Source organism: Barbus barbus (genome assembly GCF_936440315.1).
Source record: "Barbus barbus genome assembly, chromosome: 23".
NCBI lineage: Eukaryota > Metazoa > Chordata > Actinopteri > Cypriniformes > Cyprinidae > Barbus > Barbus barbus.
The window spans coordinates 20,343,975-20,363,320 of NC_136751.1; the positions used below are offsets into that span (position 1 = coordinate 20,343,975).

Below are 19,346 nucleotides of genomic sequence, written 5' to 3' on the forward strand. Positions count from 1 at the left end.
GTCCAAAACACGTCAAATAAAGCACGCACATTCATAATAAAACATGCCTTGCACAGCTCCGGAGGGTAAATAAAGGCCTCCTGTAGCGAATTCATGCGTTTATCACGAGTTCACACTTACGAATAATAAATAGAGTAAAGTTTATGCGTATTTGGCGTACTGTCCAAGGGGGAGGGCACCACACTCTGAATTTTTGTCCCGAACCCGGAGTTCTCTCTCTGCGTTCGTGACTAATCATGCTACACGGACGTCCTACGTCATCCGCCAGAACGGCTTCCGCGTACCACAGTTAGGTGAAGTGAGACAGAAGTGTTTATTACATTTGAAATATGGATATTTTTTCTTAAAAAAACGCATGGATTCGCTACAGGAGGCCTCAGAGCTGTTTGAGGCACGTTTTATTATGAATGTGCGTGCTTTATTTGATGTCTTTTGGACTGTTGAACAGAAACACCTGCCCACTGCAATAATAGAGCTTAGAAGAGCCAGGACCATTTTTAAAATAACTCCGATTGGATTTGGCTGAAAGAAGAAAGTCATATACACCTTGGATGCCTCAAGGGTGAGTAAAACACAGGCTAATTTTCATTTTTGGGTGAACTAACCCTTTAATGAATCAAAAGTGACAAAGACATTGATAATGCTTCAAAGATTTCTGTTTCAAATAAATGCTGTTCTGTTTCCACAAAAGATATTAAGAAACACAGCTGTTTTCAGCATTAATAATCCTAAAATATATTTCTTTAGCACCAAATTTCATATTAGAATGATTTCTCAAGGATCATGTGAAACTAAAGACTGAAATAATAGCTGCTGAAAATTCAGTTTTGCCATCACGTTAATTTCATTTGAAAATATATTAAAATAGAAAAGAGTTATTTCAAATTGTAATAATATTTTACAATAATATTTTTTTAATCAAATAAATTAAACCTTGGTGAGCATGACAAAAAATGTTTTTTAATGTTCAAAAACACACCACAAATTTTTTAAATGGTAGTGGAGTGGACATTATTGGACTTTTTTAAAACTAATTGTTTTTATTATTTTTGTTCTAGAACCACTATACAATACAGAATAGAAAGCTATATACAGTTACAGAATATAATTTCCCCACCCCAACATGTATCCTTAAACAAAAACTAAAAAAGCAACTAAAATGCATTTAAAATAATAATAAAGAAATAAATAGTAAAATAAATACAAAATGTGTACATTTACAAGTTGAATAAAATAATACACCCTAAAACAAGTCTGATTTCAAATTACAGTCACCACATTCCCCTTTATCTGCCTATTAACGAATTGAACAAAAAGGGACCATGTGTTTTTAAAAGCCTCTGTTTTACCTTTAGTTGCATATGTTCATTTTTCAAGAGCAAGATTATAAGTCATCTCTTGAGTCCATTGTGAAAGGACAGGTCTTTTAAATGTTTTTCCATACTAAAGCGATTACACGTTTGGCTTATAACAAACTTCCATATGTTTGCGTTTACAGAAACACTTCCAGGATATATATGCAATAAACATAGTTTACGTTCCAAAGGGGGTTTTTTTTCCCAGTCAATTCAACATTAGACAGGATTAGTACCAATAAAGGCTGACCAAACAATGTGGTATAGTTACGACAGAGTCAATAACAATAAAATCGACTCTTGTGGTTATTCTTAAAAATATAATTTTCTAGTTAGATAATCATGCTTGTGAGATAAATTTTATAGCTTAATTCGGACTTAATTCAACTGGTGTGTGGCAGTTCAAGAACTTTAGAACATAAAAAAAGGGTCGTGGACCAAAAAAGGTCACAAATCCATTTCATCAAGGCTATCAGAGCAATGATCTTTCATTGTCTTTGATGTTTTTTGTCTTTTTTCCCTTTTAGAAAGGAGACGGGAACAGTTCAGAATGGAGAGCGTACTGCAATCTCAATGACCTGGGTCAGTGTCCTCACTTAATTTCTTATCTCACCCCCTGTTCAAACCATCTTCTGTCTGTCCCCGTCAGACAAAGCCTGAAAAGTACTCATGCAATTTGAAATGGATCAGATATATCGTTCTTTTCTCCGCTCAGCCTATTCCGCAAAACAAATAAGACATTTGTTTTCCATTGAAGCACCAGAGAATTAAACTACTTACTCATTCCTGGGGGTTGTAACAAACAGCAGACAGCGCTTCTGGCACCGGAGCAAGACCTCCGCCTGCTGCGTTTTTAATAAGCTCCTACTTTAGGTGACACACACACACATGCTGGAAGGTCAGACTTTGCCTATATTATCCAAGGTCACTCAGACTAGGGGGGAGAGAGTTCATTACCTCTCTGACTTCCCATCCAATGCCACCTCACCCCATTATGTCTACCTGCAGGTCTGCTGATAAGGCTTCAGCAGAGCATGCGAGGCCTCAGAGACTCTGGTTGGAGGTTGGGTATTTCAATCATGTTCTGTTGCAAGCCCATAGAGGAAGTGAAATAGGGCCAGTGACCACAAGTTCAAAGTGGGACAGTGATTTCATCCTTTTATAGGAAGTTTTCCTGATTTCTGATCGCAGTTGTTAACTTATAGATGACAACCTGTTTATAAATGGAAAGTTATTTCAAAGCCACATTGTTACATTTTGATGAAGATTACAATGGCATTGTCTTCTCGATGAATCGTTCACTAAAAGACAAGGAGTCTATGTGAGTAAATGAGAATAGTTCAAGGACAGTACAAATTGTCCTTTTCTTTAAACAGACTAAACTACGTCACATTTGTATAGAGGAAAAACCCAACTGAACAGTGAGTGTACACTGAAACTCCACTGCTGTCATGTCACCATTTAGACTATTCACAGAGAAAATCCAAATTAATATTGCACTGGCTTTATCAGTGCGGGGTGGGTGTTTTTTGTGAGCATTTTCATTTATCGATCTTGACGTCACCCTAAAAGCATGTCAGTGTCTCTGGGTAGTCAGCTGAGAAACGTGATTTAGAGATGTGATTTGGTTAAAGGTTAACTCATAATACTCATTAGAGTGACAAAGCTGGAGAAGATCTAAGAGCTTGACTTTGCTTTTATATATGCAGGCGTTCCAGTGTTGTCTTTTTATCTTGCTTACCTGCCTTTCTATCTGTGTTTTCTGTTAACGATATTTTGTTGGTGCTTTAGATTCACGATTAAGCCAAAAAATCCAATAGTAAAGTGTAGTCCACAAAGGTGTTTATAATAGAATTTAATATTGGTTGGAGACAACATGAGGAAATGTTGGCATTTGTGCTAGAAATTGTACTATCAATATATTGAAAAATATATGTATGATTCTCAGAATGTATCAGGAGGAAGAACGGATCTGATTAGGTGTTCATACAGATTATTTTGTCATAGTGTTTATTTGGGTTCTTCTTCCTACTTTTTGGACATGTATAAGTTAAATTATTTTGTATTGTTTTGTTTTTACTATATTTATTTACATATATACGAGTAAGCAGTGTACATGTGGCAAGATTTGTAAGAACGAGCGAGGTCTAAAGATCCACCAAGGGAAGATGAAGTGTCTGGTGGGGAGAGGACCAACACAATGCACAACCTGGTGAGACGCAGGAGGAGCCAGGCCCGGAGTCTCCCCACAGTGCCCGTAACCTCCAAGTGTTGCAAATGACTCCCTCCAGCATCAAGTCTGAGAGGAGGCAGATCAAGTGGCCAGCAGCGAACATGACCTCACTGTGGAACCAGTTTGACATCGATGTTGACCAGATTCTGGAGGCCATGTTGAGGGGAGATGTTGACAGGAAATTGCAAGCCATGACAACGATCATCGTCAGCATCGCATCCGAACGATTTGGTGAAGAGGTGAAGGAAGGAGGCTCCAAAGGATCTCACTCAAAGAATCAACGTGAGGAGAGAATCCACAACATCAGGCAGGAGATGAAGACCCTGAAGCGACAATACAAGCAGGCAGGAGAGGAGGAGCGCACTGGCCTGGCACAGCTGATGTGCATCCTACGAAAGAAGATCAGGATCCTCCACCGGGCAGAATGGCACCAGAGGCGCCGCCACGAAAGAGCCCGGAAGCGAGCTGTATTCATTGCCAACCCCTTTAAGTTCACTAAGGAACTGTTAGGACAGAAGTGTAGCGGCCAGCTGGTCTGCTCTAAGGAGGAGATTGATCACCACCTGAAGGAAACATACAGCGACCCAGCGAGAGAACAGGAGTTGGGAGAGAGTAGCACTCTGATATATCCTACAGGACCAAGTGTGCAGTTCAACATGGCAGAGCTGCAGCTGAAGGAGGTTCGAGAGTTCATCGGGAAAGCGCGAGCAAGCTCTGCTCCAGGACCAAGCAGCACTTTGTACAAAGTGTATAAGAACTGCTGCGCTTGTGGAAGATCCTGCGTGTCATCTGGAGGAGGGGCAGGATTCCTGAACAGTGGAGAGTTGCTGAAGGGGTCTGGATTCCAAAGGAGGAGAACTCCAATAAGATTGACCAGTTCCGCATCATCTCCCTGTTGTGTGTTGAGGCCAAGATCTTCTTCAGTGCTGTCTCCAACCGGCTGTGCACTGCAGGAATGCCTGGATGTTTGAAACATACAGGTGTCGTGAAGCAGCTCATCAGAGAGGCCAGAGAGAACAAGGGCAACCTGTCAGTGCTGTGGCTCGATCTGGCAAATGCATATAGCTCAATACCACAGAAGCTTGTGCAGCTCACTCTGACAAAACATCACGTCCCCACTAGGGTCCGAGACCTCATCGCTGACTATTACAACAACTTCAGGATGATAACCTCTTCAGGAGCAGTGACATCAGGCTGGCATAAGATTGAGATCGGTATCATTACGAGCTGTACCATCTCCGTAATTCTGTTCTCCCTGGCCATGAATATGCTCACAAAGTCTGCTGAACCAGAGTGTAGAGGGCCCAAGGCGAAGTCAGCTCAACGTTAGCCACCGATAAGAGCATTTATGGATGGCCTCACAGTCACCACAGAGTCAGTTCCAGGCTGCCGGTGGATTCTAAAGGATCTCGAAAAGCTAATGGAGTGGGCACAGACTGACCAGCCAAGTCGAGATCAATGGTGCTGAGAAGAGGAAAAGTATATGACAAGTCCTGGTTCAGTGTCGCAGGGGTAACAATCCCGATCGTCACCGAGAAGCCTGTTAAGAGCTTAGGCAATGTGTTTGACAGCACCCTGAGGAACGCAGCATCTATCCAGTCAACCTGCACTGAGCTGGACAGATGGCTGAAGTCAGTGGACCGGTCTGGATTGCCAGGGAAGTTCAAAGCCAGGCTATACTAGCATGGAATTCTTCCCAGGATCCTGTGGCCACTCCTCGTCTACGAAGTGCCAATCTCAACTGTGGAAACCTTAGAGAGGAAGGTTAGCAGCCACCTCAGAAAATGGCTGGGGCTTCCAAAAAGTCTAAGCAGCATCGCACTCTATGGGCACCGCAACAAACTGCAACTGCCACTCAAGTCCTTGGAAGAGGAGTTCAAGGTAACGAGAGCCAGGGAAGTGTTGCAGTATAGAGACTCAAGCGATCCAAAGGTGGTAAAGGCTGGAATTTAAGTTAGGACTGGTCGGAAGTGGAAGGCCGAGGGGGCTGTTCGACAAGCAGAGGCAAGATTAGATCTCAACAGGCTGGTGGGAGTGGTAGCAAGAGGCAGGACCGGACTGGGTTCCTTTTCAACTCCCCACACTGACACCATCAAAAGGAAGGAAAGGCGTTGCCTAGTCCAGGAGGAGGTGAGAGCAGTGGTCGAGGAGGAGAGAACCTGCAGGACAGTGGGAATGAGGCAACAGGCCGCCTGGATACGATGGGAGAACGCGATCGAGAGGAAGGTGACATGGGCGGAGCTGTGGAAGGCAGAGCCACAGCGGATCAAGTTTCTCATCCAGGCGGTATATGATGTGCTTCCTAGCCCATCAAACCTTCACATATGGGGCAGAGTGGAGTCACCAGCATGTCCACTGTGCTCCAGACGTGGAACACTAGAGCACATTCTGAGTTGCTGTTCCCGTCACTGTCATTTTGACATTTCTGTGGAGATTTCCCATTACTGATGTTTATCATCGGCTATTTATACAGTTGTTGAATCATGAATGTGTGTTCATGTGCTTCATTAGGAGTATCAAGAGGAGACACACTCACACTGAGGGACAACAAAACCACTCGAATGGCCAAAGGTAATAACTCTAACGGACATCTGCTCTTGTAATAAGAATAAATCAAACTATACACAAGAGGTCCTTTCACATTTTTGCTATGGTCCACTGCGTTCTCTCAGTAAATTAAGAATGACTTTCGAAGATTATTCAAGTCAGTGAAACAATATAGAGATCATGCTGACCTGGATGTGCATGCGCTTCATTCACAAATACATTGTTTTCAACTGTAGTCAGTTGTCATCACTGCCTTCGTTCTACAGAGCACAACTTAATCTCTTCCTCTGTTTCCGGATGCTTTACATAAGTAATACGTCCTGCAAATCGTTTACACAAACTCTTCTTCAGCTACATTAGATCTTAGCTGCTGTAACAAGATTTTCCAGTGCCGTATAACAGGATTTCACTGTGAAAATCTACCCTGGGATGCTGTTTCTAAACAGTATATCATGGAAAAGTGCTTATTTTGCATCTTTGACTAGAGATTGTCTTGAACGTAACTTCATTTTCCTATAGTTCTTCGTACAGATAATAACATTTATATCCTTTTTTTCTGTCTCCCAGAGGATGAAGTGAAATGAATATGTGAGTAATATCTCTTCTGTAATGTGTGTAGATTACATAAAGGCCTCCATGTGTAGCTCCAGCTCGTGCTCCCTAAATAGTGAGAATCCGTACGCCACCATCCGAGATCCGCCCGGCCTGGCCTGTAAGCACACTGAAAGCAGCTACGTGGAGATGAAGTCACCTGCTCACAGAGACCTGACCTTCTGCTCCAGCACTAGCACAACCCTGACCACTGCCAGCAGGAACGTCTATGACGTGGGTGAGTCTCATGAATGCAGATGGGGACTTACTTCTTATAGAAAGTCTCCAATTCTCTCATTTTTGTCTCTTTAAACACAACATTGTTGTTAGTGCCATATGGAAACACTGTCCTTCACTTTCTCACTAATTAGAACAACAAATTGCATTGTACTTCCTATAGTAAAGATATATTCAGGGATTTTGCATTTTTGTTCACAGATCAACTTTGTCCAAATAGTTATGAAAATATATATGTTGCCATGTGTCATATTCATAAATAAAAAAAGAAAAATGACAACTGCGTAACTCATAACAATAGGCTTATTAACTCGTAAATAAAAAAAACTATTATTCTGAGCTGTGAAGTTATACTTTCATTTATTTATTTATTTATTTATATATATATTAAAAGTGAAATTTTATAAATATAAAGTATTTTATATATATATATATATATATATATATATATATATATATATATATATATAAAATACTTTATATTTATAAAATTTCACTTTTAATACTTGTCCTTTTGTCAGTTTTTTTTTTTTTTTTTTTTTTTTTTTTTTTACTATTTCTAAAAAGCTTTAATTTGTTTATTTCAGCTTGTTATTTTATATAACTTCATTGACGTTTTTCATCTAATATTTATTTTATTTCAGCTTTATTTCAATTACCAAAAATAATTTTAATAGATTTAGTTAACAATAACAACACTGCTGTCAATATAAAATATATAAAATAACATATATTGAAATATTTATATATAAAGTATATTTATGCTATGTTTTTAAGCATTAATAATGAATGAGACCTATTAAAATAGAAATAATTCACCAATTTTAGTTTTTAAATGTTTGAATGTCAATTTATTATCAACTTATCAATTCATTAAAAAAAAAAAAAAGTTATTTAAAGGAAACGTTTTTTGACCATTTTCAGTTGTACTACAAGGTTTCCATATGGCAGCATTCAATCCCATTATGTTTTCCCCAATTTATGTAAAAATATCTAATGAGAAAGATAAAAAAAAATCTTTAGAATAAAATCTACTGCATACCATAGACAGAGCTACAGTTGATTTAAAGATTTAGAGAGAGTTTGAGAAATCGAGCCGCTCACCCCTCGCCACCCTTCTTCCTCAGAACCAACAGTGAGTGTTCTTCAAGGACCCAACGGCCTGGCGACCGGATTCTCGCAGAGTCCTTATGACCTCCCACGGAACAGCCACATTCCCAGCCACTACGACATCCTGCCAATGCGCCACAGCCCAACACACACCCCACCCCCTCCAGAGAGCCCCCCGAGCTCCCTGCTGTAGAGCCCAGTCCTGCCCAGTCCAAAAAGACAGACGCAAGGACCTCGGTTTTTAAAATCTCTCTTCTCATCTCTCCTTCTCTTCAACAACCATTCAAATACAGATGCATGCCATACCAGAGATGACACAGGAGAAGACCGTATTCCTCTTTGAGGATTGTGGGAAATGGACTGTACATCAAAACAAGAACGGATTTGGACACCAGCGATTATTCACCATCCCTCTCAGAGGCGTTTTATAACAAGCTGTGCATATAAAATCAGGTGTAAAAAAGCATTCTTTGTTTATAGGTCTATGAAAAGACTTTTAGAGGAAATAAAGGAGTGTTTGAGATGCTTTCATGGAAACATAAGATATGTTGAATCTTAAAAACTAGAGCTCTGCACACTGGAACAGATAATCAATGCGACTCAGTGATCCAGAACTTTTCATTTGGAGTTGGCATCGATCTTGAAAACAAGAGCCAGGGGTGACCATGAAGGGGCAATCCTCTTTTTTTTTTTTTGCCCCCCAAAAAAGTCTGGACTTCAAGGCATTGGTGACAAAGCATGGTTTCAATAAGAAATAATGAGACTTCTTATTGCATAAAGATGGTTATTAAAACATAGTGTGAGATTAGCGAGAACCGATCATTTATCTACCACTTATAAACCTACCGAGAAATATTTATAAAGGTTTATGAGGAGAGCCTGGGTGAGCTACATTTGTGTAGCAACCTGGTGCTTTCTACTGTACATAGGAGTTTATGACTGTTGCTATCATGTATTTGGGTGTGTATGTTTTATGAACGTGGGATTAAGTTGACACTTTTCAAAGCTATCATGTTTAGTTTTTTCTTCTTTGTATGTTTACATTTTTAAAACATCTGTTAGCAGGCCTTGAAGGGTTTTTAATTTGTGGTTCTGTATTTATGATATTTATTTATACCTCGTTTGTGCAAGTGATGTTTTTCTTTGTAGTGTAAAAGGTAAACATATTTAAACGGGAAAAAAGTAGCATGAACAAATGATGATAACCATAGTGACCAATTATTTTCATGTGTTTGTGCTATTAGTGCACAGTATTAATATATAAAGTCGACATTATATGTTAGCTCTTATGTCATAGTAGACTCCATGACAAGACGAGACCTCATACGTGTCCTGAAAAGTTTAGTATAAATAGACTTGGAGACGTGTCCCATTCCTTGTGTTTTCGTTTGTTTGATGACTACAGCTTTGCAGCTTTGATTTGAGCTTTGTTCTAAAGTAGCTGCATTCCCATATAATAGCAATAACATAGTGACAATCATTCATAAATAAAAGAAAAAAATGCATTTCATCAATCCTACTAGCTCTACAGATCAATAGTGGTTGCTCTCGTACTTTTAAGATTTGTTCCAGAATACTAAGTTTATATAACTTTATATATATATTATTTAAATTTTTTTAATAATTTAACAGTAATGTTCAATGTAATCTGAAATCAATATCCTCTTTTATACTGTACATTATAATGTGATTTTAATATTAGCCAACCATTATGAAAATATGTATTGCCACATCTGTACTGAACATTATCTGTTACATATAAGTTCTCCCTTTTCAATAAACCAACTACTTTTACTAACTTAAGAAATTAGGACATAGTGGTCATGCCTTAAGGAACTGAAATAAAATTTACCAAAAAACAAGGAATAAAGTAACACAGAACATAGCAGCAGTGGTTAATGAGGTTAAAACATTCTTACATGACAACTCTGACCTTTTAAAGAAAAGTTAAAGGAATAGTTAGCCCAAAACCCAAATTTACTCACCCTCAGGCCATTCGAGACGTAGATGATTGTTTTTCAGATTTGGAGAAATTTAGCATTACATCCTCTGCAGTGAATGGGTGCCGTCAGAATGACAAACAGCTGATATAAACATCACAATAATAAACAAGTAATCCATAAGAGTCAGTCCATCAATTATGGTCTTGTGAAATTAAAAGCTAAGTGTTTGCAAGAAACAAATCCATCGTGGTGTCTTTAATGTCAGCCCTGTTGCTTGCAACTAAAATATGAGTCTTCTATCTTTAATATTGCTTTCTCCAGTGGAAAAGTCATCTCATCTGAAGCACTGGGGCTTGTACCATGAAGCCGGATTAGCTGGCTAGCCAGGTAAATTTCAGTTTAGTTTGCACCAATCCTGGGTATTAGGTACCATGTAAGTGGCTTGGCTTTTAGCTGCATTCATTGCCATAGTAACTTGCACTCCATGGCTAACCTGCTCTGGGGCAAATCTCAAACTGTAATTGGACCAATCAGATGTGAGCAAAGTGACACATATCTGACACAAAAAAGTCACTGCCCCAGTTTCTCTTGCTCCAAATTGAAGGTCACTAGTACCAAAAAAAATGTCTGGCCAAAATCAAAAATTGAGTTAATTTATATGATAATTATATTATTTATTTTATTATTAATCCATTACACACAAGCAAGTTTAGTTTAACAGTTATTATAAATTATTTTAAATGAATGTTAATATATACAGATCGTATGTAATATAAGCTGTAGAATCAAAAGATAACACATTAGTTACATGACCTTACATGTTGAGTATATTTCCAACTATATAAACCAACTTAAGTTTCACTTGTGTGACTGCACTGATAAAGATATTTTCTTTTATTTGTCCTCTTTCATGAACAAGTACTTTTTCCCATTGTAAGTGCATATAAATTCATTATATTCTTCAATCTCTTAACCTTTAACTCTTAACCCTTTAACCAAGGCTCGTGATTGGCTGTTCACCAGTGATGTCACATTCATGTGCACATGCTCCACAAACTCAGGATCAAAGCCTGAGTTGGCAAAGAAAGTTGATGATCAGCATCATGGTACCAACAAAGCCGGATTGGAGTGGTTTGGTTTTGTCAACTCCAAACTAATCCTGTAACTCTGAATTTGTTCGTCTACCATCATGGTACAGGTCTCGTTACATGTGAAAACAGATCTAAACAAATATGTTGGTGGATTTTGAAGTGATAAGATAACAGGGGATAGACTTCATTGGAGGAAACATCATTATGGATTAGGGATGTTATTTTGGCCAGAGGAGATGAGTTTATCTACATCTTGGATAGCCTGGGATTGCATTTTCATTTTTAGGTAAACTATTACTTCAAACACGAACAGATAAGCCAAACAAAAAAACAGGATAAGCCAAACTTTGAATTAACTACATATTTTATTTGCTCTTTTAAATTGGAATTACAGTGGACAGAGTAATAGTATAATCATAACAATACAAAATAAATCACAGTACAGTGCAGACAAAAGAAACAAAAAGAAATAAAGTTCTCGAGGCAATACGTGAAAGATCCGACAGTCAGAAAAGAAAAATCCGGGTAATCTTACTAGGACACACCAGCTATGTGCAGTGCATGGGCAGGTCATAGTTGTGCCATCTGTACCCTCACATCATTGGCACTGGCCCCTGTTAGCACCAGAGACCCCCGCCTCTAAAGAACAGTCATACAATCAGAGTCAGGGTCCTAAACGAGCACAAGCAGACCCTGACACGTGTATAATCAACAGGTCTTTTCCTTTTGATGGCGATAAGTACTATACTACCTCAATGTGCTGCTTATAAGACCTAGAGTTTTACCTTAGAAGATACAGGAGACTAAAAACAGTAAAATGACTCACATGCACTTATGCAGTAATGTCGGTTCAGTCTGATTCACTAATTATATTGCAGCCTTTAAGGGCCTTCAATTCCACCTGGAATGTGTTCTGATACTGCTGAGAATGATCATAGCAAACTATGTTTCACCTAGGGCTGGAGTAATTAAAGTCATGGGGATCGATAACCAAAGTGAAATTTCCAGCAAATAAATGACTTCAGGGTTGCAGACTAAGATGCCGAGGTCTACAGTATTCCTCCGCTCCGAAGTCACCCGTGGTGACCATTATATAACATGCATTATTAGTTCAGTCTTTACTGATATTTTATGTCACACTGAGTAAGTTTTATTAGACAGCCATTAAGCAAAGAAGAGCATCACAGCTTGTGGTAGTTTCCCCATCTGCTGGACTCAGGACAACAACTTTTTTGTAGGCTAAAACACATAATACATTCATAAATTATCACACTGTGTTTATGAGTCTGACCACTTCGCCACGAAGATTAAAGGCTAACAACTCGATTCAAGTGACTACCACAGAATCAATACAAGTTACAGGTCTTAAGATCATTAACTGTATGTAGTGGCGCGAAGTCAAACCGGGAGAGATTTTACATTCAGTGCAAAAATGAAAAGATAAAGTATCCAGTCTATTCCCTAGAGTGCTCTCATGTGATGTGGCCGTCGGCTGGCCGCCATTCACCGCTGCGTGTTTTTCCTGTTCCGACTTTAACGACAGAGCGTGACCTGCAAAAGTACAATGGGTTCAAGGTTGTGACAAGAAGATACTGTTACATTTAGAGGAAGTCTCTATTCCCTCATTTCAAACTGAATAGGTCTGTGGTAGTGTTTCAAAGAGAACTTTCCCCTCTTTTTGCATGATCAATTATTGTTTGTACAAATTCAACTTTTGCTATACATAGACAAGGGCTGGAATACAAAAAGAAAAGGTTTATGTTAGACTACATTACAATTCGCACCGGCACGGGTAGCTGAAGAGGTGCAGCGTTTTTAAGCACATGCGTGAAGGCGTCCATGTGTGGGACGCTCCATCAGAAAAAAAGGCACTAAAACCACTATTCTACCTCGAAGCACGTGAAGGTGATGATAAAACAGCGCGGTAGCTATATGCCTTAAGGCCTCTTCCATTGGCCCGATGGTGAAATCAAGAACGCGACGCGATGTTCCCCGTGCCAAGTGCGTGAAGGGACTGTACATGCGATGTAAACCATACTTGGAATATGGCTGAAAGGTGAAGACTGTGGTCTTTGGGCCCTAACCGTCATCTAACAGGTACATCATCTCTCTACAATCACAACATTAAATATAGCAAAACCTCCAATACTGCACGTTTCTCCCCTCCACCCCAGACACGCCAATGACAAGGGGGCTGCTACTAAAGACATACATAAGCGAACCTCACACGTTTGCGAATGACATTATATATTAAAGACATTTCAGTGAAGATCGGCACAAATGATTATTAAAATTCTGCAATATAAAAGCCTATTATGGCAGGAAGGAGAAAAACAAACAAAAAAAACAAGCTTAGTCCAGACTGCAGGTGGTGACCCTTTGAGATTCCAGCTTTTGGAACCAGCCTCAAGCCTAGTTGTGCAGCTGCATCTCAGACCCAAAGCAGTCTTGAAGAGGAGGGGGGTGTAGCAGGTGGGTGGTTGGGGGAGGGTACGGGACAGGACGGGATGGGTGCCGCTAGATGCTCTGGCAGCACTGCATCTTTGGTTTATTCTCAGTAGGCTGCACCTGGATGGACACCACATTGTTGCTTGGTGACATGTCATTGTCTCGGCGGTCAGACATCTGCTTTTGGGATACGATCCGGTAGATTTCTGCAGAACGGAAATAGAGATATTGATGCTAAGACAATGTACGGTGCCAACAATCCAAGAAGTGGTGATGAATACGGACTTTGTGTTGCCATAAAAGCCTATAAACCCTACAGTTATTACTGGATGTCAGGGGCGAACGCAATTATAGCATTGCAACGGACTGCGAAGCTTTTGAAACATTTATATTTCTTCCTCCTCTGCAGATGCCAGGAGCTGAACAGAGGAGCAAAAGACGACCGAAACTCTCTATTGCAGTCACGTCAGGCTAGAGAAACCTACCCGACCAAAGCAGGGCTTTTGATGAGTCATTCATAAGAATATGGCCTTCAGCCAATCATTTACAATCTTTCTTTTCCTTTTAGACAAACACACAGTCGCTTCCTCAAGCTTCTTTAGTGTGCATTTCCTTATTCATGCATTCCTCATTACAAAAATAAAAGTTTATCATCCTTCAACTACCCGCTGCGCAGTTTTTCAAAGCACACTCACCAGTCAGGATGGTCTGAAAAGCGGTCTCTACATTAGTGGAATCCAAGGCTGAGGTCTCTAGGAAGGACAGACCATTTTTCTCTGCAAACATGAGGGGAGATTCAGTCACGGACATGGTAACAATTAACAAAGTACGCAAAGAAGAAACTAAAGAAGCTCTGGCTATACACACTTCCTGTAATTTATCAGGAGTTACAAGTCTACTTTACTGTGGATCTAACCTGCAAATGCACGTGCTTCATCGGTGGGCACGGCCCGAAGGTGACGCAAATCGCTTTTATTGCCCACGAGCATGATGACTATGTTGCTGTCTGCGTGGTCTCTCAGCTCTTTAAGCCAACGCTCCACATTTTCATAGGTCAGGTGCTTGGCGATGTCATACACTAGAAGGGCCCCAACAGCTCCCCGGTAATACCTGTAGACCAACATGAGGAACAAATCAGAAGTAGATGGAGAAGTGAAGAGTATGCTCAATGAGTACACGTACTCAAAGTGCACACTTCTTGATTATAATGCAAGTAATGCAGTGGTTATTGCAATTGAAATACAAATATTTGACTTCCTAATCAGTTGTGTCAATCAGTCATGTAAAAACTTCTGAAACAACTTTCGTTTTGGGGTGGTCACAAAATACATCAGTTTATGCTAATATGAGTTGGGAGTGCTATTTACATTTATGTTTATTCATTTGTCAGACGCTTTTATCCAAAGCAACTTACAGTTGAGGAATACAAGCGACTTTATCTTAAGATGGCAATAATCATGAGAAGTGCCTGTTTTACAAGGTTTCAGTCATCGTTCAAAATAGTAAAAGATAGGACAGGAAGGCATAAAGGATAGTAAGAGGATAAAAAAGGTGAAGGCATAGATTTTTTTTTATGAGAAGGCAGTTAGATGCTGAAGGAAGGGATGAGTTTTCATGCGTTTCTTCAAGATTTTCACATTGACTTTGAACTCAAAACAATATCTATAAAAATAACCATAATGTTAACTATACCGGTATTGCGTTCACATCAACTCACAATAACTTTGTTTATCATCATCATCATTCATAGCAGTTATCTCATGTGCCATTTTAAATGCTTGAGCTCTAAAGTCAGGTGAATTCTGACCATCACATTCTTCAACTGGAAAAAAAGAAAGAAAAGAAATTCTGAAAGTGATTCTACAACATATGTTGTTATTGTGACTGATGTGATAGTTGTGGTGTGGACTTCTAGACTTAGAATGTTTATTAAAACTTCATAGTCACACTTATCGTCCTTGCTGTGAATGGGCCTTTAGACTTAATCAAAAAGAACAACAAATTAAGAAATATCAACTGTTATCTGTAATATTAGGAATAACATTTTTGACATTTGAAGAGCCTTACGCTGAAGTGATGGCCCGGTAGCGTTCCTGTCCAGCTGTGTCCCAGATCTGAGCTTTCACCGTCTTTCCATCCACCTGAATGCTACGTGTAGCGAACTCTACTCCAATAGTGCTTTTGCTCTCGAGGTTGAATTCATTTCGAGTGAAACGAGACAGCAGGTTACTCTTCCCCACACCGGAGTCTCCAATCAGGACCACTTCAAAATAAAACACATCAGGGTTTCATATCTGACATCAGACCTCTTTTTAAAGGGCTAGTTCATCCAAAATTTTTAATTCTGTCATCATTTTCTTACCCTCATGTAAACCCATAAGAATTTTCCACATCTTCAAAACACAAATGAGGACATTTGAATAAAAACCCTCCATCAAAATGTAGACAGTTCAGAAACAAGCATGTTCCGTGTTTACCGTATTTGAAATACTCTATATACATGTATTGATCAATATTTATATATGAATAAAAAGACTAAATTACATAAAGCACTTGAGCCTTTTCAGAAGACTTGGTGTTTGCTATGTCTGAGTTTTTGAGCCAAGTTTTAGTTAGGCCTACATGGTCTTTTAACAGAGGAACAGAAATCTCTCAGGTTTCATTATAAAATATTTTAATGTGTGTTTCAAAGATAAACCAAAGTCTTGAATGACATGAGGGTGAGTAAATGACAGAATTTTCATTTTGGGGTGAACTATCCCTTTAAATAGGAGTGTGAGTGATAAAATAAAGGAACAAACCTCTTCACATTAGGAAACTGAGTGCTTATGTCACAAAGTGAAGTGCATTTAAATAAGTGGCAAAAAATGTCATTGTTGGAGAGATGACCATTTTTGGTAATATTGCTGTGGCACGAACTTGTTGGAGATTGTGGATTTAAGAGAAATGTTCTAATCTTATTTTAAGACATGTACCCTGAACATGACTAAACTACTAGATTAGAGGTAGTTTACTACGAATCACATGTCAGCACGTCATTTCCTAACTGATGACAACATCTCTCACAGGAGTGAAACCTCACAAGCTGCTGAAACAATGCATTGCAAATATCACTAAAATGGAAAACAACTTGTTTCAGGGACTTGTCCTAAATAGACTTTCATGAAGGAAAAACAACATACGCTCGCAAAGAGAGGCCGTGTCATTATTGTCTTTTATTTACTTAAAAGACAATAACCTGACACAAACAATTATCAATTTTTCAGATACAGTTCAACCAAAACATGTCATTATTCACGTTTTTACAAATACGTATTATTTTATTCTTGTCGACAAAACACAAACGGAGATGTTAGGCGTAATGACAGCCTCAATCTCCATTCACTTTAACTGCACTGAAGACGATATAATGAAAGTGAATAGTGGTTTAAGTTGTCCCAAATAACTCTTTAGTCGTCCAAAGAAAAAAAGAAAGCCATACCGTCACATGCTTGGAAAAACAATCGGGAAAAACAGGCCGTTTCCAGTTTCCGCCTGCTCCGTTAACCTCCTCCGGCGACAGCCTCGGCTAACTTCAGCTAACGTTAGCTGCTTCAAGGTGTGGTCCGATCAACGGTAAACTGTGTTTTATGTGATAACCATCACCCATGTGAACTAAGTGTGCCCCAAGTGAGGAATATTTCACATAAATTGGCAAACACTAAAACGATCCAAGCGAGGAGCAGGAGTTTGTTAGGGCTGTTGGAAATCAGCTAGCCGGTTAGCTGGCCCTCAGTGTTTAATATAAAACCACACTAACTAACAATAACCACGATTACCGGAGCCGCTTTAACTTGTACACTCGAGACAAATGTATTCTGCACTCACCTTTAAACAAGTAGTCATATTCGTCATCTCGCGTCCCCATCTCGATTAAAACAAAAGCGCAAACAATGGAAGAATGTGAAGGAAAAGTGGACCCGACCCTGTCCTCTCCGCAGCTGCACTGCAGTGTGTTTGTGATCAGACTGTAGCCATGCTAACAAGTTAGCAAGTAGACGAACCAGCGAGCATCTCCGGGTTAGAGCCTTTACAGACTGCCAAAATAAATGCCTTGTTATAATATTAATTTGACTGTAACAAAAAGCTTTCATTAAGTTGAGATACCATTGTAATGTAAAAATATAGTTCATAACGTATATGTTAATATCTTGTATTTAGTGAACCATTAAAATGGTCGTGTGTTCGTGTTTAAAATGGTATGTTTAATATGTTTTAATATGAAATATGTGCTTTGTCAGAAATTAAAGATTTTTTGTAGAACAGAAAACAGGGAACATAGCAAGAGAGCGATATGAAAGTGAGGTTTGTGGCGTACCATTGTGTTCGTGAGAGTTATTTTCAAACAAGGCTTGTAAATGTGGGTGTTTAGGTCATGCTTCCTGGTGATGGAGGTTTGGTGGAAAAAACAAAATAACAACAAAGGCGACCACATATTTGATCAAACCCCGTATATTTTACCTGATTGGCTGGATGGTGTAATGGTTAGCGCTCTGACTCCAGCGACCCGAGTTCGAATCTCAGTGGAACCTAGCTTTTCATTGTTTTTGAGAAAGTGTTAGTTTGGATTTACCTATAATAGTTAACAGGAGCATGACACGTCTGTGCTTAAAAGGCCAATAATTAGCTCAAACACTGTCCGTAAATTTTTGACTTATTTTTTTTATTCATTTAGGCTATTATAATTATTTTATCATACATTTTTTTAATATTACAAATAGGAAAGGTGTTAATCAGGTATTAATTGTCTAAAATTAAATGAAACCGTATTCTGTTAAGCGTTTTCTAACATAAAACTTATTTTTAATAAATTTAAACTTTACGTATGACCACTAGGGTGCTGTATTGTGCATGTCTTGAGTCACAAAAAACCCCAAAATGGTTGAAATGCACTGAATATGTGACTGCATAGACATAAACAAGGGGCTTTCTGAATTCTATCATTTAGTAATCTAAAACATACAGTTGTACCTTCTTTAGGTAGATGAAAGGCAATGCATTGCAGTGGTGATGGGAAAGTCCCCATGGTTTACGAGTCACGGTATATACAGTAAGAAACACATTTCAGATTTGAACTGATGCATATTCATCTCATGCTTAGCCACCTATATTTATTTTATGTTGAGTGGATAGTGTGGAAATGACAAGGACAATGATGCCACCAAAAGCATTTAGTCATTCTGCAATTATATTCTTAAAAGTGTCAAATTCCATACTTGGTTGCACAATCATAGCAACCAAGCCTGTGACTCATAATAGACAACCATATGCATTTCCTGGCAATGTATACCAGGCCTGTTTTTCTTCCAATTATATGGAATACTCTGTTTAATACAGATTAATTTGTCTAGATTGTTTTCTTTCAGAATTTTACATTTGATTACACAAAAAAATTAGGTTACAGCTATAAGAAGGTTTTGTACTTAGATTCTAGTACAGAGAGCCAAATAAACCAGCATTCAAACATTCCTTAACTATTCCAACATGTTTAACAAAAACACCTGTTTTTTTTCTTATTTATTTTTTTTGTTACATGACCCAGGAAGATTTTGTGCAGAAGGTCTAGTGAATCCTCTGGTGCTGTGCAGCAAACTGTACATGACTGTAATTAGAGCTGCATTTTTGATATATATTCTGTAGGTCTGCTATTAATGTAGTCATGTTGCTGACTCATATTTGAAAAGAATTGCCTGCTGGACAGTTGGGGGCTTTCCTTCACTGCAAAATGTGTTCTTATACCAACCAATGGCCA

General features: G+C 38.9%; 2 protein-coding genes across 2 annotated transcripts in view; one reads left to right on the top strand and one right to left on the bottom strand.

Annotated features, from left to right (window-relative positions):
• LOC306842729 (multiple epidermal growth factor-like domains protein 11) overlaps positions 1 to 9,440 on the top strand; it is a gene marked incomplete at its 5' end in the record, with an annotated part of 93,082 nt that extends 83,642 nt beyond the window's left edge. The window contains 4 exons of the mRNA XM_079373762.1: positions 1,883 to 1,937; positions 6,100 to 6,159; positions 6,755 to 6,964; positions 8,091 to 9,440. Of these exons, the coding sequence (XP_079229888.1) occupies positions 1,883 to 1,937; positions 6,100 to 6,159; positions 6,755 to 6,964; positions 8,091 to 8,266 (501 nt within the window). The 3' untranslated portion in view covers positions 8,267 to 9,440. The remainder of the gene's footprint in view (positions 1 to 1,882; positions 1,938 to 6,099; positions 6,160 to 6,754; positions 6,965 to 8,090) is intronic.
• Positions 9,441 to 11,857: 2,417 nt separating this feature from the next.
• Positions 11,858 to 17,590, bottom strand: LOC306843343 (ras-related protein Rab-11A). Its single transcript, XM_079374766.1, has 5 exons — positions 17,423 to 17,590; positions 15,623 to 15,818; positions 14,472 to 14,665; positions 14,251 to 14,331; positions 11,858 to 13,761 (listed from the first exon to the last, which is right to left on the bottom strand). The coding sequence occupies exons 1-5, from the start codon at positions 17,460 to 17,462 to the stop codon at positions 13,625 to 13,627; spliced, it is 648 nt and encodes a 215-aa protein (XP_079230892.1). The 5' UTR covers positions 17,463 to 17,590; the 3' UTR covers positions 11,858 to 13,624.
• Positions 17,591 to 19,346: the final 1,756 nt, after the last annotated feature.